General features: G+C 53.0%; 1 protein-coding gene across 10 annotated transcripts in view; it reads right to left on the reverse strand.

Moving 5' to 3' along the window:
* Positions 1-23,279, reverse strand: part of LOC128335929 (nuclear receptor corepressor 1-like) — a 109,754-nt gene that overhangs the window by 39,530 nt on the left and 46,945 nt on the right. For 9 of the 10 annotated variants that reach the window (XM_053274860.1, XM_053274859.1, XM_053274857.1 and 6 more), the window contains 10 exons: positions 20,770-20,824; positions 19,805-19,906; positions 14,604-14,734; positions 13,654-13,868; positions 11,659-11,721; positions 7,472-7,611; positions 6,545-6,671; positions 5,269-5,824; positions 2,751-2,880; positions 1,637-1,835 (listed from right to left, as the gene is read on the reverse strand). In XM_053274860.1, coding sequence (XP_053130835.1) covers positions 1,637-1,835; positions 2,751-2,880; positions 5,269-5,824; positions 6,545-6,671; positions 7,472-7,611; positions 11,659-11,721; positions 13,654-13,868; positions 14,604-14,734; positions 19,805-19,906; positions 20,770-20,824 — 1,718 coding nt within the window. Of the gene's footprint in view, positions 1-1,636; positions 1,836-2,750; positions 2,881-5,268; positions 5,825-6,544; positions 6,672-7,471; positions 7,612-11,658; positions 11,722-13,653; positions 13,869-14,603; positions 14,735-17,210; positions 17,240-19,804; positions 19,907-20,769; positions 20,825-23,279 lie in introns of those variants that run through there. The other variant, XM_053274862.1, reaches the window with a different exon arrangement.

The raw sequence follows: 23,279 nt of genomic DNA on the forward strand, positions 1-23,279 counted from the left end.
AGTGATCCAAACCCCTCTTCAAGCCATCCAGGTTGTTGGCTGTTACCACATCCTGTGGCAGAGAGTTCCACAAGTAGATCACACGTTGTGTGAAAAAGTACTTCCGTTTGTTGATCCTAGACCTCCTGGCAATCAATTTCATGGAGTGACCCCTGGTTCTAGTGTTGTGTGAGAGGGGAAAGAATTTCTCTCTCTCCACTTTCTCCACACCATGCATGATTTCACAGACCTCTCTCATGTCTCCCCGCAGGGGAGAGGGAACTACTCAGGGACAGGGCCTTCTCCACTGCCACCCCAAGGCTTGCCAAAATAATCACCCCTCCCCATCTCCAGAAGCTTTTAAAAGGGCTGTTCAGTCCCATCCATTCGTCCAGGCTTTTAATTAGATTTATTATAGAATTTGCGATGGTTTAAAATGGTTGCAATGATAGTTTTAATCGGTGTTTTAGTATACGCCGCCCAGAGACGCAGGTTTAGGGTGATTGTGCTAAATATGCGAAACAAACAGACCCAAACTAGATTAATAGCTGGAGGTATCTGGATTGGACCCTGGAAGAGGTGCCGAGCCTAAGCATGAACCTGGGGCCACACAACCTCCCCCTCCTGGGACCCCCCCCTTTTTTCCACTTCTCTCTCTCGTGTTGGAACACCCAATTCTCTCTCTCTCTCTCTCTCTCTCTCTCTCTCTCTCTCTCTCTCTTGTATCGACATCTCTCTCTCTCTTGCACTTTCTGCTGCCACATGCAACCAGCTGTGGAATTGCCGGGCGAGTAGCAGGCCCCCCCTCGCTTTTCCCACACTCCACAGCAAGGCCCTGCCAACATCAACACCTGATTCACAGGAGAGGCATGCAGGCTGAGCAGCCCTCGGGCAACCGCAAGGCCCTCCTGCCCACGTCTGCCCCCCCGCCAGCCCAGTCTTGCTTCACCATTGTGACTGGCATGAGACCCAGGACGTGGCCAGGCAGATAACGTCAACAGCAACTCCCACCCTCTGCTCCTGGGAACAGACCTCGGCCTGCCTCCCTGTTCCCAACCTTGGGTCTCCAGATCTTCTTGGGTGACATCACCCACCATCCCTGCCACAACCCCCTCTGCAGCAGGGAGTGATGGGAGGTGTCGTCTGGCAAACAGTTTGCCAGGAAATTGAGGGCCAACCAGAGGACTTTGCATGCAGTGCATCGTTACATCGACGAAATTCTCTGGATGTGGCAGTGGCCACCAACTTGGGTGGCTTGAAGTGGGGCTTAGGCCAATTCTTGGAGGGCAGGGCTATCGGATGGCAATGGGTCTCGATGGCTGTAGGCTAGCTCCAGATTCCGAGGGAGGATGCCTCTCAGTACCAGTGGCAGGGGAGCAACAGCAGGGGAGAGAGAGAGGGCCTGCCCTCAACTCCTGCCTGTGGGCTTCTCAGGGGCATCTGGTGGGCCACTGGGGGAAACAGCGTGCTGGACTAGATAGGCCTTCTTGGGCCTGATCCAGCAAGGCTGTTCATAAGACAACTGCAGACCCAGGGTCAGGGACACACACACACACACACACACACACACCAGACACATTAAGGAACCAACAGTTGGATCGTATGTCTCGATTCCCTCCCGCTGAATGGATCGCACATCTCGATTTGCTCCACCTACCGTCCCACTCGACGCTGGGGCTCTTGGAGGGGCCGCAGGGGCTGGCGGAGCGCCGGCAATCCACCTCCAGCTGCTCTTGCCGCAGGCGCTGCTGGTCCTCCAGCATGGCCGACTTGTGCATGGCCTTGATCTGCTGCTGGAGGAGCGTGTAGCCACTCAGGGGGATGCCCTGGGGCAGCCCCTGCAGCGGGGAGGAGACCTGCCGGGGCGGGAGAAGAGAAAGCCCCGAAGGACAACGTCACAGTCACGGAGGCTTTGAAAACCCAGCCATCGGCCAACCCCCAGCAAGGAGTTCGTCTCCGGAAGCCGGTTCTGCGGAGGCAGTGAGCCCGTCTCTGGGCTGCCCACCTGCAGCTGGCAGCTTCCCTGAGTGAAGGTTCCTCCACAACAAGAGCTTTTAAAGGAGGGGGGCACTTTCTCCCTGGCCATCAACAAGTAACCTGGCTGGGAAAAGGCTTGGCTACCAAAGCTATAACCTGCCAACTTGTGTGGTTTCCGCGATTAGAGATTCTGACGGATTTTAGATGGCCAGCCCTTGGGGACGGGGTGCCCTCTCTCTCTCTCTTTTTATACGTGAACCACTTTGAGAACTTTTGTGTTGCCAACTGGAAGGTTAATATGCCTAACAACCACCGTTCATGTACGTTGCTCTGGGAACCTTGTCGGCTGGAAAATGGGGAAATCATGTTTGAGACACATTAATACATTCTTTTGGCTTCCGCTGGCTCTCTCTTGGACTTGAGGAATCCCCCTTGGGGACTCCCCGCACTGGCTAGGGAGATGGACCAATGTTTGACTCAGTCAAAAGAAGATTTCGATGCTCCAACGAGTTCCCTGCTTAAGGGATGAGGCCAGAGCTCGGTGGCTTGGCACTCAGGCTCAATCCCTGGCAGCCTCTCCAGGTCGGGCAGGGAGAAGCTCCTGCCTGAAACCCGGGAGAGCCACTGCCGGTCAGTGCAGGCAGTCCTGAGCGAGATGGGACGAGGGTCTGACTCAGTATGCAGCAGATGTCTCCCTCCCTATGTTAAGGAAGGATTGGGGCAAGGCCTACCCTTCAGTACATGCAGTTTCGTACCTTGGGGACAAGAAAGAAAGAGTGTGACCAAGGACATACCATGGGCGGTATGACAGCCGCTCGGTGCTGAAGCTGCTGGAGATCCATCTGCCCTTGTTTGACCGCCGAAGAGACCAGCAGGGGCCCCGTGGGATTCAACAGAGAAGGCTTGGAATCCATAGTGAAGATTCTGGGGGAAATATACATTAAAAAAAATTTTTTTTTAAGATGAAATGAAGTGAAATACATAGCAAGGAGTCACAAGGATAAGAACATAAGAACCGCCCTGCTAGGATCAGGCCCAAGAAGGCCCATCCAGCCCAGCATCCTGTTTCCCACAGTGGCCCACCAGATGCCGCTCGGACGCCCACACGCAAGAGGTGGGGGCATGCCCTCTCTGCCCGTGAAAGGTATTTAGAGGTATCTTGCCTCAAAAATTCAATTACATAGGATCATAAGAAGCTGCCATATACTGAGTCAGACCCTTGGTCCATCTAGTTCAGTATTGTCAACCCAGACTGGCAGCAGCTTCTCCCAGGTTGCAGGCAGGAGTTTCTCTCAGCCTGATCCTGGAGATGCTGCCAGGGAGGGAACCTGGAACCTTCTGCTCCATCCCCTGAGGGGAATCTCTTCCAGTGCTCACACTTGTAGTCTCCCATTCATAAGCAACCAGAGCAGACCCTGCTTAGCTAAGGGCACAGGTCATGCTTGCTACCACAAGACCAGCTCTCCTGTCCCTAAATTAATGAGTCATTTGGAAGGGCGGTATAGAAATTGAATAAATAATAAGTACAGAGGGAGGCCTCTCTGACTGCTCAGAAAAGAATCCCTGCCGTTTCTTTCCTACGGCAGTGGGAAGGAGACCTCTGGGGAGGAGACCTTTGTGGCGCTGGGTGTCCTGCTCGCCAGAAGGCGGGAATACTCACCACTGGCAAGCCGGCAAGGGGCTTTGTGGATAGGCCTCTCTTGGAGGAGGATTTTTAAAATCCTCCTTTTCAAAGGATGGCCATGAGCCTGTTTAACATCTGGAGACCCCAGATGTTACGGGACCACTACTACAACAAAGATTCCCAAAAGTGCTTTATACACACACACACACACACACACACACACACACACCACTTTGGGATCTCCAGCTCCCATCATTGATGGTCACTGTGGCTAGGGATGATGTGAGTTGTAGCGCAGCAAAATCTGGGAGCCCCAGATGTTTTTAAAAAAACCAAACACCTTAAGGAAGGTTTTTAATGAGCGTCAGCAGACCAGGAGAGGTCCACCCAGAACTACTCCTCATGAGAGACTTCTGCGTTTCAGCATACAGACCCCAAAGCGTCCATCAGGACAGAGGCACCAGTTGCTACAACTCGGCCCACAGGAGGGCTGATGGAGGACTCTCAATTGCCCTGGACTGCCAGCTCTAACGCCAGAGCTGCAAACCTTAAGTCATTTAAAGGTTTTTACGTCTTTTTTAATTGGTTTTATGTTGTTGTAAACCGCCCAGAGATGGACGTTTGGGGGCAGTCTACAGACATAAAGGAACAAAAAACAAACTTAGCCCTCTGGCTGTCCTTGGACTACAACTCCCATCATCCCCAGCTGCAGAGGCCAGCAGTCAGGAATGATGGGAGTTGTAGTCCAACAACTGCAGGGCTGGAGTTGTGCAGCCCTGGCTTACACCAAAAGGGAAGGAAGGAAGGAAGGAAGGAAGGAAGGAAGGAAGGAAGGAAGGAAGGAAGGAAATGCTCTGGAAACAACCGGCTACGTTCACCTCTGGATAGTGGAATTCCACAAAAATGTGCTCTGTGCACAAATAAAGGGGACTGGAAAGGAAGGCCGTCCAGAAGGCCCTCTTAAGAAGTGAAATGTTGCCATGGGATCGCTCTGACATTCAGGATCCACTCAGGGGTGAACCCAGAAGAGAGAGGCCGGTGGAAAGCAGCCAAGGCGGCCCCCAAAGTGGACAGGAAGTATTCCGTGGCACGGAGAGGGTGGCACGGAGAGGGTGGCACGGAGAGGGCGGTGCCTCCTCACTGTTGACAGGGAAAAGGCACACACAGGTTTGGCCCTGCAGGGGGCTCCTACCACCGGCCACTGAGCCCTGGGCCTGGCGGGTCCTTGGTCTAGAGCTCAGGGCTGCACAGCTTCAGCCTGCCTGCGTCCTCCCCAACAATGGGCCACGATGGCTAGGGATAAGGGGGTGACTGCCCCAAAAGAGCCGGAGGGCCAAAGCTTTGCAGCCAAGGCCTAGGACCAGCATCTTTGTCATTCTCCACGTATTGAGGACCATCTGCTTCTCTTTTGCCCTGGTTCGAATGCCGCTGCCAGCTCTCCTGGGCCCTCTCGGCTCCGCGCTCCCACCGCCACCAATCCTCCAGAGCAGGGCTGCTCCACTCCAGCCCTCCTGCAGATTTTGGCCGACAACTCCCAGAATCCCTGGCTCTCAGCCACAGTGGCTGGGGGTTATGGGCGTTGTAGTCCAAAAACAGATGGGGGAGAGGCAAGGAGAACAGGCCTGACCCAGGGCCTCCCTCCAACCAGCGAGAAGATCCCTGCAGCCGGGCGGAGCAGCTGGCCTCACCTCTGCCGCTCAGGCTCTCCATCAACGTCCTCGTCGGCGCTGCAGGTGGCGCTCGAATCGTTGTCTGAGTTGGGCTCCAGCCTCGGGGCACTGCTGGCCTGCAGGCCCAACCCAAAGTCCATCTCCTCGGGCTCCAGCTTCTCCTTGGGCTTGTCCACGTCCCGCTCCTTGGCGTCACCACCTTCAGTCTTCACCCGGACGTCCTGCGGGAGCCGGACCTCCGTCTCGATGGGCTCCACTTTGGGGTGGGTGGGCAGGCTGACCGCAGGCTTCGTGTCAGGCAGCTGGCTCCTGCTCTCCACCTCCATGGACACGTCAGTGGCCGCTTCCTCCTTCACCTGCAGCTTGGGGCTCTCATTCCCGGACTGGCTGGTGCCGGGAGCCACCGAGAGCGGGGAGGTTGTGGGGGCGGCTTTGATGGCGGATTCCTGCTCGGCGGCCATCTCGGGGGTCCTCCGCAAGGCGCTGTTCTCAGGCAGGGCATCTTCCAAGGGCTTGGGCCCCTCTGCCATGGAAGGCGATGGAGCGCTCTCAGTATCCGAGCTATTTTCGGCACCTGGAAAGGCATTAAGTCAAGGGTAAGCATTTAAAAGGTAATTAAGGGGCTTTAAGTGGATGCAGAACGATTACGGCTCAGTGCCACGCAAGGACAGAGCCGGCGGCTCACAGATCTGCTGCTTCTGCAGGGGGCTTGCGTACCGATTCTCCTCTTTGGGATGGGGCCGTCGCTCAGTGGGGGAGCCCCTGCTTGGCATGCAGGAGGCCCCAGGTTCAAATCCCTGGCAGCCTCTCCAGGGAGGGCTGGGAGGGACTCCTGCCTGCAACCTCAGAGAGGCTGCTGCCATGCAGTGTAGGCGATACTGAGGTAGAGGGACCAAGGGTCTGACTCAGTAGGCAGCAGCTTCCAAGCAAAACCATGTGGCTTGTCTCATACAACGGTGTGGCAATCTGGCCTTTTGACTCCCCAGCAAAAAATCTGGCTCAAGCTATTGTCAACCCTTTCCCTGACCATGGCAACTTTTCATTCTCAGACGGGAGGACCTGGGCAATCTAATGACCAACTTCTGGAGGAGATCCAAGACCAAGGGCAACTTGTGTACAGATAACCCTCGACACGCTACGGCGGGGGTCCTCTCCCGGAGGTGCTCCGGTGCTGCTGGACTACAACTCTCATCATCCCCAGCCACAATGGCCCAAGGAGTGGTTGCCCAACGTTACGGGCCCCCCCCCATGGTTCAGACCCCTGCCCAAAGGGGTTAGGGATGCCGGGCGTCACCTTCACTGTCCTCTGGGTTCTCTTCCTCATTGGAGACGTCGTTGTCCTCGTCCTCCTGAGCAGAGACGGTCGACGCCACGCTTTCGCACTGGGACACTTCACGCTCCTCGCGGGGCCTTCTAGAAGACTGGAGAGGAGGTGGTGGCGGCAGGGTTACTCAAGGCTGCTTGCTCGGGCTGACTTGCATGGCCACCTGGCCCCTCCAACTCTGTGGCCCCTCCCAAACCTTGCCCCACACCAACCCAGAACGGTCTCGGGGCTGCCATGTGTTTATTATTGACAAGATCTCGGCCCTTCTCCACAGGCAGCTTGCAGCATACAACCATCACAACAGCCACTAAAAATCATCACACGGCAGAGATAAAAGACTCTTTAACGCCACGTCGCGGAGGAAAAAAGATCCAGCTGGGGGAAGGCCTGCTGAATTAGCTTCTGTGTAAAACTAAACAGGGGAAGGAACAAGCCCAAGATCAAGGGGCAGGGAGTTCCAGAGAGCCACCACGGAGAAGGTGCGCCCATGCGCCACAGGCAGCGCAAATATCCCTTCAGATGTTAAGTTTTTAAAATGCACAGCCAAGAAATAGTAAGCATACCCTGGGAAAGTGTGACTGCAATACACCCACGGGCAATATTTCCTCTAACAGGGATTCCCAGACGTTGTGGACTACACCTCCCAGAATCCCCAGCTGCAATGGCTTTTGCTTGGGGATTCTGGGAGTTGTAGTCCACAACATCTGGAGATCCCTGTTAAGAGGGGACACAGATGCCTGTCTTGAGCTGGGCCTCGCCTCAGCTCATGACTGAATTTACACCCAAGAGCAACCCCAAGCGAGTCTCTGTGTGAAGAGAGGCAGCCCCCCAGAAGCGCATCGCTGGAACACGCCATGCACCGCCCCAGAGCCCCAAGACAAGACCAGCTCGGCTCACTTTTTGCTTGTACTGCTGGAGAAGGCTGTCGAGGTTGTGCCTCCTTTTGTAGTTGAAGTAGAAGTTCTTGCACTGAGCGTCACTCTTCGTCCCCACCATCTTGGCGATGGCTGCCCAGTTGCGTCCGTGCTCCACCAACCCTGTCGAAACAGAGGAAGGTCTGTGTTACAGGCGCTCCGTGTTCAAACCACTTCCAGTCTGCATTCCGGGGGAACTGGGAAGGCCCCAGGCTCAACCATGGGCAGCCTCTCCAGGTAGGGCTGGGAAAGACCCCTGCCTGGAACCTTGGAGAACAGCTGCCAGTCAGTGTAGACAAGACTGAGCCAGGTGGACCAAGTGTCTGACTCAGTAGACAGCAGCTTCCTAGGGGGTGGGGCTGCAACTCAGTGGCAGAGCATCTGCTGGGCAGGCAGAAGCCCCAGGTCCTCTCTTTGGCAGCCTCTCCACACAGGACTGGGGAAGAGCTGCTGCCAGTCAGTGCAGACAACCCTGAGCTAGATGGCCGAATGGTCAAACTTGGTTCAAGGCCATTTCGTTGTTCCCAGCCCTGCCAGGGACTGAACCAGGGGGGCCTTGCTGCATGCCAAGCAGTGTTCCCTCTCACAGGGGTTCCCAGATGTTGTGGACTACAACCCCCATAACCCCCAGCCAAAGGCCACTGCTGCTAGGGATGTTTGGAGTTGTAGCAGACAACATCTGGGAAGCTCGGTTCGAGGGAGCACTGATGCCAAACAGGGGCTTTATTGCTGAGCCATCCCCAAAGTGGGCCTATGTGGGCCTCCCAACTAGGTACTGGCCACACTGAGACCAGCTTAGCTTCAGTCTCCTGCGTCTGTGGGTCAGGCTCAGTCACGGCAAATCAATGCCAGAGCTGGGCAAGTGGGTGGCAGAGGTTGCCTGGGCTCTCCCGTGAACCCCAGTGCAGCCCACAGAGGAAAATCAGTGAAAATCAGGTGGGAACTTAGTCTGTCCATAGTGCTTGCAAACCAACGGACTAACCCAGGGTTTCTTAACCTGCCCCCCACCCGATGTTAGTGGACTACAACTCCCAGAATCCCCAGACATGGCCTTTGTGGCTGGGGATTCTGGGAGTTGTAGTCCAACAACATCAGGGGGGCAGGTTAAGAAACCCTGGACTAACCCAGTGTTCTCGCTGCGGATAGAAAGGGCTGGAGTTGAAGACCTCCCTGTGCCCCGACAGGCCTCCAAGGTGGCCACTTTATTTATTTATTCATCTATTTATTTATTCATTTGGTTGATAAGGATGGGCATTAGCCTCCTTTCTCCAGGAGTGAAATTGAAGCGCTCCGAGGCGGGGGGCAGCCAGGCTCTAAGGTCACGCCGTGCCAGCGCCAAGAATAAAACGCCAGCTCTCCTGACCCCACAGCGCCGAGGGCTTATCTGCTGGATCATGCTGTCTCCCCGGCTGACATAACCTAATTCCCCCTGGGCCATAAAGCTGCTCAAAGCCCCACAGCCGGCATGAAACACGGTCCAGCGGAAAGGCCGAGGGGCGGAGCAAGAGGGAGATGCAGGCAGGGACCAGGCCTTTCCCCTCCCAAGCCGAGCCCCAAAACGCAGGCGAGACGGAGAAAACCCTCGTTCCTGTGTCCTCTAGGGACAAATCCCATCACACTCTACGGGGGAACGCCTCAGTGCTCCGGAAGTTGCCTTTGAATGAGTCGGACCCTTGCCCACTGTAGCTCTAGCCTGAAGTCCATGCTCCTTCTTCACACTGGAGCAGAACTTGGACCAGGTATTGCAAAAAAGGGGTTGCTGAATTCAAGCCCGAACAAAGCCCACGGATATGTGCCAAGCTTACCAGGTCAGGAGAAAGAGTCAACCAAAATTAAAAGCCAGTCTGGTGGCCCCAATGCATGCATAAACGTGAATACTGGGGTGATTTTTAGCTATCTGGGGCTGTCCAGATGCCGCCCGCTCGGAGAGAAACCAATACAAACACATTCTCAGTTTGCAGCACCCTCCGAATTCGTAGGTTTAATTCCGACATCGGAAATGAATTTACAAATGAAATGAAGCTGACTTTTCAGTTTTGGGGTCTCTTTTTAAACCTTTACATGTGCAGCCAGCGGTAGCTGAGAATCAGCTGAAACAAATGACGCCCATTAGCCAGCATGGTATGGTGGTTCAAGTGCTGGACTAGGAGCGGGGAGTCCCAAGTTCAAATCCCCATTCAGCCCTGAGACTGGCTGGGTGACTCTGGGCCAGTCCCTTCTCCCTCAGCCTAACCTACTTCACAGGGTGGTTGTGATGAGAAACCTAAGTATGTAGTACACCCCGCTCTGGGCTCCTTGGAGGAAGAGCGGGATATAAAATGTAAAAACAAAAAACAAACAAACAAAAAAAACCCTTCTTGATAAATCAGCACAACTGATGTGAGCGATACTTAGAAGAGACTTTTCCCTGGGGGTTGGTCCAGAACCAGAAATGGAATGGTGCATGTCCCTGCTCAAGACCCAGCAGGCAGAGCCCAGGGACCAGAGAGAGGAGCTTCAGGGTCTGATCTCAACCATATGAAGACAGTTTGGCCACTGTGGCAGGGGGTGATGGGAGCTGTAGTCCACGTCTGAGAACCCCTTGTCTCAAGACATTATGACCATGGACGGGAAGGCAGTCAGCGAAGGTTTGCTTTGCCAGGTTTTGGAAGGAGGCAGAAGGCACACATGATGCTCCCGTAGCCAGTGGCTTGCCTGGTCTAGAACAACTTTCTCTGACTGGCAGCAGCTCTCTAGGAGAGAGCGCGAGAGGCCTTGCCCAGCCTGCTCCCAGAAGCTTTTGACTGGGCGTCTCAAGAATGGAACCCGGGGCCTTTGTGGGGTGTGAAGGGCATGTCCCACCAGACTGTCCGAAATGGCTTGGGCTGAACTCAGTGGCTGAGCGTCTGCTTGGCGTGCAGAAGGTCCCAGGTCCCATCCCTGGCAGCATCTCCAGGGACGGCTGGGAAGGACCCCTCTCGGAAAGCAGCTGGGTCAGCTTCTGGAGCTCGATGGGGCAGGGGTCTGACTCGGCAGAAGGCAGCTTCCTAGATCTCCTAACGAACATGAGATACTGCCTGTCCAATAAAAAACATTTTCCGTAATATAGGAATACTGTATGTGATGCAGAGCAGTTGAACAATTTCCAGCCCGCACACATTTCTGCAAAGAACCCTCTGGTCGGTGGGCAGGGCGGGGTGGGAGGGCGACCACAGATGCTTCTACGCCTGCAGAAATTATTATGCAAGAATCCACCATGGTTTTCCATTTTATCTCCACAGTATTACCAACTAACGCTTGTGTGAAAATGCGGTGAAATGCATCAAAGCCTCCCAAGCTGACCCACCACATCAACACCAGCCTTCAGCTCGGACAAAAGGGGAGACGCTTTAATGATATCTAGCGTTGCTATTGCGTGGATCTCTCTCGGGCTTTTTCCCAGCCCTGTCAGAACTGACTATTAGCTACACAAACTCACTTAACACATTTCCTCACAGTGGCCAGGGTGATTCCAGTTCTTCAGATGGAAAGTGAAACCCCACGAATACTTTTGGACCAGATTCTTACAATGGTCCCATTTCTTTTCGCTAACTAAAGAAGCAACTCGAACAAGTTAGGATATTACTGGAGACAGGGAGATAAACGTGTGAAGGACCCAGGCTGAATTCTGGAGACACATCCAGTATTTGTAGACTTCTAAAGAGATGTGGAACATTGGAAGCTGCCATATACTGAATCAGACCTTTGGCCTATCTAGCTCAGTATTGTCTACACAGAGCGGCAGCAGCTTCTCCAAGGTTGCAGGCAGGAATCTCTCTCAGCCCTCTCTTGGAGATGTTGCCAGGGAGGGAACTTGGAACCTCAGATGCTCTTCCCAGAGCGACTCCATCCCCTGAGGGGGATATCTCATAGTACTCACACATGTAGTCTCCCATTCATATGCAACCAGGGCGGACCCTGCTTAGCAAAGGGGACAAGTCATGCTGGCGACCCCAAGACCAGCTCTCCTCTCTAGGATTGCAATGGGTTAGCTGGTAATGCTCACGGTCTCTTTGAAACATCAGCCTCCGTCAGAAGCCTCCCCTGCTGCGTTCGTCACAAGCCTCTATCTTACACCGGAGCGGTCCTTCGAACGTGCCATTAAATATTAAGCTGCGAATAAAGGAGAGATGCCCGGAAAAGGGCGCCTACCTTTCTTGGCAACTTCCATCTCTTCTTCGGTCCAGCGGGAGGTCTCCACCGGCTCTGCCGATGCTGCAACGACAGAGAGAGAGAGAGAGAGAGAGAGAGAGAGAGAGAGAGAGAGAGAGAGAGAGAGAGAGATCCCCGTCAGATGGGGAGAAGGGCCAGGACTGGCGCTTTCAGCGTAATCTATTAATCTGTTTACATTCAGGCCTGCTGAGGCCGCTTGGGAAGGATGCCCATTGACAGCGGGAGGCTATCAGTTCTGATTACATCAAAAGCCAGGGACGGGAAAGAGGAGGTAGCCCCTCTGTGGGCAAGGAGGTGGCGGGGGGGGGGAATGCACACTGGAAGGACTTCTTCATAGCCAAGGAGTGAGGAGGCCGGGGGCAGGAATCTCCTCTGCCCTGGGCCAATTAATGTGGGGCACCCAACCCCTCTGTAAACGGAGCAAAGGGGCTACTCTCTTCTCTTGAGCAGGAGGAAAGCAGCAGGCCTTCTCCAACCCCAGCACGACATCCCTCCAGTGGCAGCTGCCGGGGCCTCCCTGGGGTTTCCTTTCCGACTGCAAGCCCTTCTGGGAGAGGGAACCAGCCCTCGGGATCTATTCTTCTTGGGAAACCACTTTTTGAGACTGTTTGCTGCAAAGAAGTACTGCAAAAATGAGTATGTGTAGTACGAGCAGGCCAAATCCACTGGGAAGCTTGCAGAGCCCACTGAAGGGAACCCCATCCGGTTCCAATGGAGCTTGTGCAGGAGAACTTCCCACGGCAGGGATGCCTTGGACTGAGCAGGGGGTTGGGCCAAAAGACCTCCCAGCTCCAAAAGCCTACAATGCTATGAACTGCTGGCTCCAGTGGTTAAACTCCCCTCCCATGTTTGCTTGCTTTCTTTCTTTCTTTCTTTCTTTCTTTCTTTCTTTCTTTCTTTCTTTCTTTCTTTCTTTCTTTTAATTGTTAAATTTATATACCACCTTTCATGAAAACAATCCCAAGGCAGTTTACAGCAAAATTTAAAAACAAGATTGTAAAAAAGACACAATTAAAATACTAAGGTAAAACTATAAAACAAATCTGATTTTTAAAAAAATTAAAGCATAAAAGCAATACAGAGTACAAAAAGCAGCAGCAGAGACAATTACAATAAAAGCTTGGGCAAAAAGCCAAGATTGTACACTCTTCCTAAAAGCCGCAAAGGAGACTGAGGAGCGAATAGCCACCAGGAGAGCATTCCAGAGTCTGAGGGCAGCCACAGAGAAGGCCCTGTCCCATGTGTACCACTGCAGCTGGGGATGCTGGGAGTTGTAGCCGCCAACATCTGGGAAGCCCTCTTGCAGGGGACACTGCTCCCTGCCTGCTTCTACGAGGCACCACCTCTCCCTCCCCACACCTGTACTTTCCTGCTAGCTTTAACCCTCCACTCCAACACAGGAGCCTGCTCACGTTAACCCCTCGCCCCCTGGCCTTTCCTGCCTCTCTCCTCTGCCTGCTGTCATAATATGCAACAGCTGTTATCCTGCCCTCCCTCCAAGGGCCTCAGGGCAGGGTGCACAGGTCCCTCCACTTTATGGGTGGGCCAGCACGTTAGATTTCTGAAACAGAAACGGGGGGGAGGGGGGCCAACCACTTGCCAGCGGCGGGGGGGGGGGGACGCTGGACTAGAGAGGCCTTGGGTCTGCCCCAGCAGGGCTGCTGTTCTGGCTCCAACTGTTCGGTTCAAAGTTTCGCGGCCTCCCTCAACAAGAGGCAAGCAAAAGGCCACGGAAGGGCTTGGAGAGGAGGACGACGCAGCTGCTGCCCTGCCGGATCAGGCCCCTGCCGTCCAGCCCCCTGCTCCCCACAGGGGGCCCCCAGATGCCTTGGGAAGCCCCCAAGCAGCAGATGAAGACAGGCCCTCTCCTCCTGGCGCTGAGCTCATCCAGACAAGGAGCCATCGATGGGCCTCCAGGAGGCCACTTGGACTCCACAGGCCACGCTACTGCTGGGGTCAGGAAGCACCACTCACATGGCTCCGGAGGGGGCGGCAGTGGAGGGGGCGGGTCTTCGGTGGCCGCGGCTGTGGCGTTGGCGGCGGCAGCCTCGTTGGTCATGGACCGGGTGATCCGGCCCTTCCGCCGCCCTTGGCTGTTGGCAGTCTTGCGTCCCCTGGGGGCGGCCTGCTCCCTCTCCTCAGGCTCCTCGGGGGCAACTTCGACCTTCTCCTTCTCCTTGATGTTCTCCCTGGCGAGGAGACACACAAAGGGACAGAATGAGAGAGCCTAACCCGCGGAGGGCTGGGCGTTTTCAGGCCACCGGTGAGGGGTGCTGCAGTGGGGTCCTGCGAGGAGCGGGGTCAGACTAGACCTCAAGAAGGTCCCTTCCAGCACTGACGTTCTAGGATTCGATGACATTTTGGAGATGGACTTGTGGTAGCGAACATGGAATGCCCCTTTGCTAAGCAGGGCCCACCCTGGTTTGCCTCTGGATGGGAGACGACAGGCGACTACATCTTGTAGGGGATGGGCCCACTCTGGGAAGAGGACCAGCAAGCTCGCGTGCAGAAGGACCCCACTCCAACCCCTGGCAGCATCTCCAAGGAGGGTTGAGACAGACGTCTGCCTGCAACCTTGGAGAAGCCGCTGCCAGTCTGTATCAAGAACTCTCCAGACCCAGGAGGTTCCCTCAGAAGGTTTTTCAGTACAGAAGTCAAAATATCAAGGCAGGAAGAACTATCAACAGCTTCTGATCTCTCTCAGACACACCATTTCCTACCAGCTTTGAATAAATCCTAACAAGAGACAATGGCTGACATGAGAAAAGTACTCAAAGTAAGCCCACTGAAATTAAAAGGACAAGTTAGGCAATGCCTAACTTGTCCTTTTAATTTCTGTGGGACCCTTCTGAGTCATTTCTTCCCCATGCCAGCCATTACTGGGGGGCAAGAATTCAGACATCAAGACAGTCACGTGGACTCACTTAGATTCTTCTTTTTCGTCTTTTTCTTCTTCATCTCTCTTTTCCTCCTCTTTTTTCTCAGCTCTCTCAGCCTTCTCCTCCTCTATTTTTTCTTCGACTTTTTCTTCTTGGGAAGGACGCACAATCTGTTGCTGGAATAGAAAAACAGATTCCAGCTTACATAGCAGAGCTAGTGACCGGAGGATTGGGGCCAGGGGACCGGGAGTCCACATATGCAGCCAACACATACACACAAAATCCAGAGTGGGAGTGGGGGGGGGGAACCAAACTTTGTTTCTTGCATTTCTATATCCCACCCACAAACAAATATCCCATGGTGGCTTACCAAAACACAACAACAACAACAACATCATCATGGCAGTTAGAAATCAAACACTGAAAGAGTTAAAAATTCACAACAGCAACAGCAGCAAGAAAACCAACTTGCAACTGGCCAAAGGCTTGGACATAGGACATAAGAAGCTGCCATATACTGAGTCAGACCATTGGTCTATCTAGCTCAGTATTGTCTTCACAGACTGGCAGCAGCTTCTCCAAGGTTGCAAGCAGGAATCTCTTGCTTTAATGAAGGCATCTTGGTAACTCTTTTAAAGGCTACCAGAGATGGGGAGGCTCTTACACCCACAGGGAGTTCACTCCAAAGGCACGGCCCCAAGTCGCCCCCAGGCGAACAGTAGGCAAACACAGGTGAAGCTCTCCCGAAGATCTCCATAGGCCAAGCCAATGGCTTCTTTAAGACTTTGTGCTTCTTCCATGACAGGGGGTCTCAGGCTTGGGGCCCTCTGGACATTGCTGGGATTACAACACCCATCAGGCCCAGCCTTCGGCCGCTGTGGCTATGGATGATGGGAGTTGTGGTCCAACAATATCTGGGGCCCCAAAAGCTGGGAACCCCCATTCTAGAGGGAGAACCAGGGTGGTATAATGCCTAGAGGGGCTGGATACAGACCAGGGAGGGCGAAGAAAGACGGAAGGAGCAGGCTTGACATCCTGAACGGATGCCACCCCAGGCAATGTGGAGAGAGAGTGAGACACAGAACGTGACCAGATGGTTTGGCAAAGTGTGAATGTTACATAAAGAGGAGTGGCAGCCAAGCCGCCTACTTTCCAAGAAACCGGCTTGGGGTCCTGGCCTTCACACAAACATGGAACAGCCCCGGTTACTAGAATTCGGCGGTGCCAGCTCCAGAACACCCAAGTCCCTTTTAGATCAATCGGCTGGAGAAGAGGGGCGGGGAAGGGAAACCCCGGCTTGTATTTCTGGCCCATGGTGAGACCCCGCCCAGCACCCCGCCTCTCCCAATTGGTTAGAATAACCGGTGGGCTTTGCCAACCCAAATAACCCCACGTAGCTCCCAGATGGCCCAGAGACCACGCGGGATGGGCCAGAGAGTGCGTGTGGGGTGGGTGGGAGCGAGGAGCACTTTGCTCAAATAAACGGCAGCACCATGCGCCTCCTTCCTGGAGGACAGGATGGACTCGAAAGTTGCTGGACTTTTCAGTCCATAAGGAGGGAGCTGGGAGAGGGAGAAGCGGCCCCATCAAGCGGTGGTTTGGGGGGGGGCCCACCCGAGGGAGGAGGCACAGAATGGGGATGTAGGGTACAATCCACCAGGAAGAAGAAGTCCCGAGCAAGTCCCACTGAAGTCCTGTGGGGAAGAGGAGCTGAAGCGCCAGAATGTCCCCAGGGGCTTCTCTGTGCAGGTGCAGAGTCCAGTGGAGCGAATGCACTGAGACCACGGTGAACTGTGCCCCATGGTGGCTCCTGGGCACACTGGGCCTACTCTAGGACTCTTCCACCCAAGGCCCCAAACTGGAAGCACCCCAATAAGAGGGTCCAGACAGAGCGGAAGGAAACCCCACTCCGGATTCCCAACTGGTAAGGCATGCTGCTTGGAGTGGGGAGTCCGGATTCATTGATTTGAAGGACAGAATTGCAGAGAGTGGGAAGGGACCTCGGAGGTCTTCCCACCCAACTCTATGCTAGGCATCTCCCAAAAATTAAAACTGTAGCCAGGAAGGTTCTACTGTTCAAAAAGCCCTTCCACAGAGCAACTGATGCCACAATGATACAGAACGCGATGGCATTCAGAGTTACTTCTGTGTTTTTTAAAGAGGAAAAAGGATGAGCTCTCGCACTTTAACAACTGACAGAGACGCTCTAAACACGCAGCCCCTGGCTCACGCTGCTGCTCCAGAGCGCTGACACCTGAGTGCGGGCATTAGCCGGTTATCCTAAGTATGCCTTTAACAAGATGTCAGCTGCGTCAAGGTAGAAAGGTTTTATTCACCGCCCTCCCCCTCTCCCCGCCACTCCAGGGCTGTGCCAAGTCAGGAAACTCCAGGAGAGAAAGGGTTAACTTCATAAAGCTTGGTGGGGCGGAGAAGCTCCCCCATACAGCCCCAGATAAATAGAACGGACCCCTTTCTGCGTTAAAAGTGTGCCCTGTTAAACACCAAGATCCCCTCCTGAACCGCAATCTTATCAAGTTGCCTGGTGGGAAGGGCTCCTCCAGCCAACCCCAACGCGTGAGCCCCGAGAGAAGAAGCCCAAGAGGCAGTCGGAAACAAACCTTCAAGCGGCTGAAGCCTCGGCGGCCGACATACCTGCTTGCTCATCTGCTGCTTACACACTCTTTTTACTATCCACAGCCGGGGAGGGGTGGGGGTGGGGGGTGCCTAGCTTTTTAATTAGGCCTGACTAATGCTTGAGAGGAGAGCAGGAGAGGAAGGGAGAAAGAGAAGGAAAGAGTCCCCCCCCCCGCCCCAGCCCCTCCGGAGAGGACTGCCTGACCCTGCCAAGTTTTTATTCCAGGAAAAAGCCCGGTGTCATCCTAGCCACTTAAGCTGCCTAGCGCAGAGGAGAGTTCTCCCTTCTAATCTCGCCGGGGTCACTCGAGGTAATCCCTGCTTGCGCGGGGGCTTGATTGGCTGTCACAGGAGCGCCAGGCTTTTCTGTCTAGTCAGATCGCTGGACCATACCACCTGCCGCCAGAGACATGCGGACGGGTCCACCGGGGCGGAGGCTTCTGCTGGCCGCACCGGCCGGGTGAGGGACAGCTTGACTCGCAGCCAGGCCGGCCGCTGGAGGCCAAGGGTCACCTTGCTGATCTCCGCCCAGCACCCAGGGAGGAGAGTTTCATTTACCTTCCAGAGTACAACTACGGGCAGGGATGCTTGCACTTTGGAGCTCTGCAACCCGCCTAGCCGTTTCAGGAGCTGAACTCAGAATCAAAATTCACAGGAGGCCAGAAAACGGCCCAGTCCTGCCCAAGAAGCCCCTTTCCAGCACTGGGACAGATGGGTCACAGCAAAAGAAAAAAGAAAAGAAGAAAAGAAAAAGGCCTTGTCAAGTTACCACTGGGGTTTTATCCTGTGTGCCTTCCCTCTCGCTGTCCATTTTAAGGTTGTTTATTTTTAGACTGCCTTTTGTTGAAGCTCCAAGATGGCGTACAACCAATATAACAAGTTCGGCACAGAATCGCAACACACAAAGACAACCGCCATTCCAAACGGTGCCGGAGATCTTTCTTTCTTTCAAGGTGTGGATCCCCTTGGAGACTGAGCTCCACAATCTGGGGGCAGCCACCGGAAAGGCAGGTGTGCACAACACCCATGCCCTGCCCCACAATAGGGGTCTGCACACGGAGCAGGGCACTCCCAGAAGAACTTAGCTCAGGACTGTCTACACCAGGGTTTCTCAAGGTGTGGGTCCCCAGATGTTTTTGGACTTCAACTCCCCTAATCCCCAGCCCCAGTGGCCTTTGGTTGGGAATTATGGGAGTTGACGTCCAATTACATCTGGGGACCCACACGTTGAGAATCCTGGGTCTACACAGACTGGCAGCAGCTCTCCAGGGATTCAAGCAGGAGCCTTTCCCAGCCCTACTTGGAGAGGCTGCCAAGGATTGGACCTGGGGCCTTCAGCATGCAGAGCAGATGCTCAGCCCCTGAGCAAGGGCCTCTCCCTCATAAGAAGAAGCTGCCATATACTGAGTCAGACCCTTGGTCCATCTAGCTCATTCTCTGCTGCCATCACACTCAAGAAGTCACCCCCCCCCCCAAATCCCAAAGCTTCAGTCTTTGAAATCAACAGTTCCTCAGTGCAGCCTCTTACAAATCATCTTATGGGCAAGTCATTCAATGGCCCAGCCAAGCAGTGCGTCTCAAAGACATAATTCCAGCCCTGCTTCTTGGGGAGCCCAGCTGTCACGCAAGCCTGCCCATCACGGCACAAATCCTCTTAGCTACGCTCGAGCGGGACGGAGTGCTAGCACTGGGTTTTTATCCATACCCCACTTCCTAACATTGAGACGCCAACTAGTGAGCAATGCAGAACAAGCCAGCCTCACTTTGCCTCACTCTCAGATGCAAGCCATCAACAACTAGCCAAAAGACTTCTCCAGAATCACTCCCCTTCTTCATTCTCCCACCTTCTGCCAGAGCACTTGTTCCAAGGAGACTGACACCATATTGGAAGCCCAAACCCCATGGAATTGAAAACAATCAACACAGATCAAACACAATATAAACATTTTTAAAACACTGACGGAAAAAGCGTGTGTGTGTGCGTGGAACGGAAGCATGCCTCCCATTTTAATCGCTGCAAACTAGCTTGATACATCCTTGTGGGCTGAAAGGCAAGTTCTTTTCCTCCGTCTGGGGGGGTAAGCCCCTAAAAGGCATACTTTTTTGGGGTGTCGGCGCCCAGAGAGGGGGTAGAGCCCAGATTAAAGCAGGCGCTCGGGAACAGAGCGGTTAGCTGGTCGCCATCTTAGCTCCTTGTCTTGGGGTGAAAGGCACAAATACTGCTCAGGAAAGCGTCCAGTGACGAAGAGAACCCAGAAGACTGTGAAGGCGGCCTCAGAAATCCCCTTCGAGCAGGGGGTCTCAGCCATGGGTCCCCAGATGTGGCTGGACTACAACTCCCAGCACGCCCAGGCAGCCCGGCCTTCCACAGGGTGATGGGAGTTGTGGTCCAGCACCTGGGGAACCAAGTTTGGGACTGAAGGAGACCAACTCATCCAGCAAAGACATGTAAGCCCTGCTCCCCAAACTCCACTGAGCTGCAGAGGCCAAGCGTTTGAGACGTGCCGGTGTAAGCCGTGACCTGAGGGACTCTGCCTGGGAATGGCAGGCACGTTTCTTCTGGGAGTCGCGCAAAGAGCCCAAGGAGCTCACCACGGAGCGAGGCCACACACCTGGTTTCTCCCCCGCCGCTTGCCGTAGTTCCTCCGCACCAAGGCCTTGTAGTTCTCGTTCTTCTTGGTCAGGTAGTAATACAGGACGCAGTCGGGGACATTCTCGAGAAGAGAAAAAGGATGCCAGGTTCTCAGGGCGGGAGCGAGACCACCCACCCCAGGCTCTCCTGGCATCATTTGAGAGACGAGGAGGCTATGCTCATCCTCTGGGCCCACCCTCCCAAGCTGGACTTCTGATTTAGGAAGCTGAGGGAGCCCTCAAAAAGGAGCCAGGGAAGAGCCAACAGCCCAGTGCAGATGCCTCCAAACGGGATGCTTGGGTCCCTTCCTCCCTGCCTGTGCCGGCGTGGCCCCCCCCAGTTTGTGGGCATGGGTAGGGGTTACCACCAGGACACAGGAGGTCTCTTGCACAAGCACCGCCCTGCTAGACCAATACTAGGGAACGCAGCGTGTGCAATCAGAGGCTTTTTCATTTTTATTTAGACTGCAAGTTCCTTCAAAAGGGATGTGTCCCTTTTTGTAACTGAAACCTTAAAAGGCAAGGGTTCTCAGCCTTGGGTCCAGTGCTCCCTTTATGGCGTGCACACACAGGTTTTTTCGATGTCCGCTCAGTTAATTTTAGATCCCGCTAAGACTGAATCTGGGAAGTCCCACACTCAATATATGTGCGCGCAGACTGGCTTGATACTGCCGCCCAGAACAAAGCTCATTCTGCACACAGATGAAAAACATTAAAGCGAACACTGTTTGGGTCCCCAGATGTTGCCAGACTACAACTCCCATCACCCCTTGTAACACTGACAGCATTTGTGGGCGATGGGAGTCGTAGTCCGGCAAGATCTGGGGACCCAAGGTTGAGAACCCCTGCCTGAAGGCAATGCTGCATGAACATATAGAAAAATAAATATCTATTTGTTTAAGGGGAAAGCTGCAACATTCCTACATTCTCCAAAGAGCTCTCTCACCTTTCTTTCCAAGTAGGAAGCGATCAGGCCAAAGTTCTTGGGGTGCTGGACAAACCTGCAGGGAGACACAGCGCGGAGAGTCACGATCTGGCAGCCAGCATAGATGCACCGCACCCTTTGGTTTCCGAGACTAGGATGCCCCTAAATTGCCAGGACCACTCTTAAAAGAGGGTGGAACGAAACTCTGCATCTCAGAGCAGGTTGTTTCTGTAACCTGTATGCATTCTGCAACTGCGGCACATTTCAAGCATTATGGCGTTCCAACTGATCGGACCGAAGCACATCCATCTGCTCAACTTTGCCCCCCAACCCAGCTGTTTTTGGACTACAACTCCCATAATGTTTTCAGACTACAACTCCCATAGTCAGAAATTACAGTTGGTTCAGAATGCGGCAGCCAGGCTGGTCTCTGGGTCATCTAGGAAAGACCATATTACTCCAGTATTGAAGGAGTTACACTGGCTGCCGATACGTTTCTGGGCAAAATACAAGGTGTTGGTCATAACCTATAAAGCTCTAAACAGCTTGAGCCCTGGGTATTTAAGAGAACATCTTCTTTGTCATGAACCCCACCGCCCCTTGAGATCATCAGGAGAGGTCCGTCTGCATTTGCCACCGGCTCGTCTGGTGGCCACTCAGGGACGGGCCTTCTCCGTTGCTGCCCTGAGGCTTTGGAATGCACTCCCTAGTGAAATCAGAGCCTCCCCATCTCTGACAACTTTTAAAAAGTCTTTGAAGATGCAGCTGTTCACCCAGGCTTTTAACTGATACTGTTTTGATTGTTTTAATGTTGTTTTTAGAATATTGTTTTAAAATATTAAATTGTTGTGTTTTAAATTTCTTGTTTTTAACTAAAGTTTTACCGTATTTTCCGGCGTATAAGACGACTGGGCGTATAAGACAACCCCCTGACTTTTCCAGTTAAAATATAGATTTTGTTATATACTCGCCGTATAAGACTACCCCCTCTTCCACACACCAAATAAAACTTATAAGAACATCAGATTTGATTTCAACATGGTAATTTTAATTCAAAGCAGCAAAACTGTCACTTATAAACATAAGGCTGAATGTCATCAAACATGTACCGTAAACATACCGTAAGTGCAGGTGGATTAAACTCAGAAGCTGAATGAAAGGATAACACAATAAACGCATGGGAGCTGCCATACTGTTTGTTTTCTAAGCTATAAACTAAACTGGAACTGACAATGATAGGAGGAAGTTAACAAACAATAGAGAGAGAGCAAGTGCTGGGCAAGTCACTGGCGAGTAGCATGCATCATAACTGCAAGCTATGGTATTTTTTGCTAGCGTGACAGTTTCCCTTTTAAAAGCCTTCAAAATCCTCCTGTTCGTCATCTGATATCATAAGTTCATCAATGACATCTTGTGATACATTTGCAAGGCAGTCGTCATATGGATCGAATTCCGTATCAGATGGTGTGCTCTCAGCTTCAGCTTCCTCTTCATCTTGCCACAAGTAGTCGTCCTCCATACCATCTAATGAATTTGATATTCCACACTTCTTGAAAGACTTGACTACTGTCTCTGCATCAATATCATTCCAGGCTGTTATGACAAATTGGCACAAAACATCCAGCTGTGGAGCACGCATATTTCCTCCTTTTGTGTACGACTTTTTGCCGCTAACCATCCATTCATTCCACTGTTCTCGAATGCGATCTTTAAACGGCTTGTTTAGGCACACATCCAATGGCTGTACTAATGATGTCAATCCTGCAGGAATAACTGCTGCATCCGTGTTTAGTCTTGCAAGCCTTTGCTTGGTGGTGGGAGTTAAATGAGCCCTGAACATATCCCACACCAGTAGACTACGTTTTTGAATAAGACCGCCTGGTCGTCTGCTCCATACATTATCAAGCCATAGTTTCACACCCTCTTCATCCATCCAGCCTTTTTCATTCACATGTACAAAACAACCAGCAGGGAACTTGAGTTTTGGCATTGTTTTCCTTTTAAAAATAATCATCGGTTTCAGTTTGTTGCCATCAGCTGTGCATGCTAGTACCACTGTAAAACTCGACTTCTCATGTCCTGTTGTTTTAATCAGAATTGTTTTTTCACCTTTTTGATGGACAGTTTTATTTCCAATCATATCAAAATTCATTGAAGTTTCATCCATGTTTCCAATATTACTTAACGCATAGCCATGTTTAGTGCGCTGTTGTATTACGTAGCGATGGAAACTATTTACTTTGCTATCCAGATCTGCAGGTAATTTTTGGGCAATTTTTGTCTTTTGCCTTAGTACCATATTATGCCTTGTCATGAATCTACTACACCAGGATACAGTGGCCTTAAAATTGTTGCTGTGATCTGGGTTAGATTTGGCCCACTGAAGTGCAAACAAGCGTATTTTATTTCGTGTTACTACATAACCGTTTTGGCGATGCTCATTCACCATGTCTGCTACATGTTTTTCGAGTTCTGGCCAATGTGGGGTGCCTCTTCTTAATGCACACTTACCCCTTGGCATAGTCTTTAAT

Source organism: Hemicordylus capensis, chromosome 12 (genome assembly GCF_027244095.1).
Source record: "Hemicordylus capensis ecotype Gifberg chromosome 12, rHemCap1.1.pri, whole genome shotgun sequence".
In the NCBI taxonomy this organism is placed as follows: Eukaryota; Metazoa; Chordata; class Lepidosauria; order Squamata; family Cordylidae; genus Hemicordylus; species Hemicordylus capensis.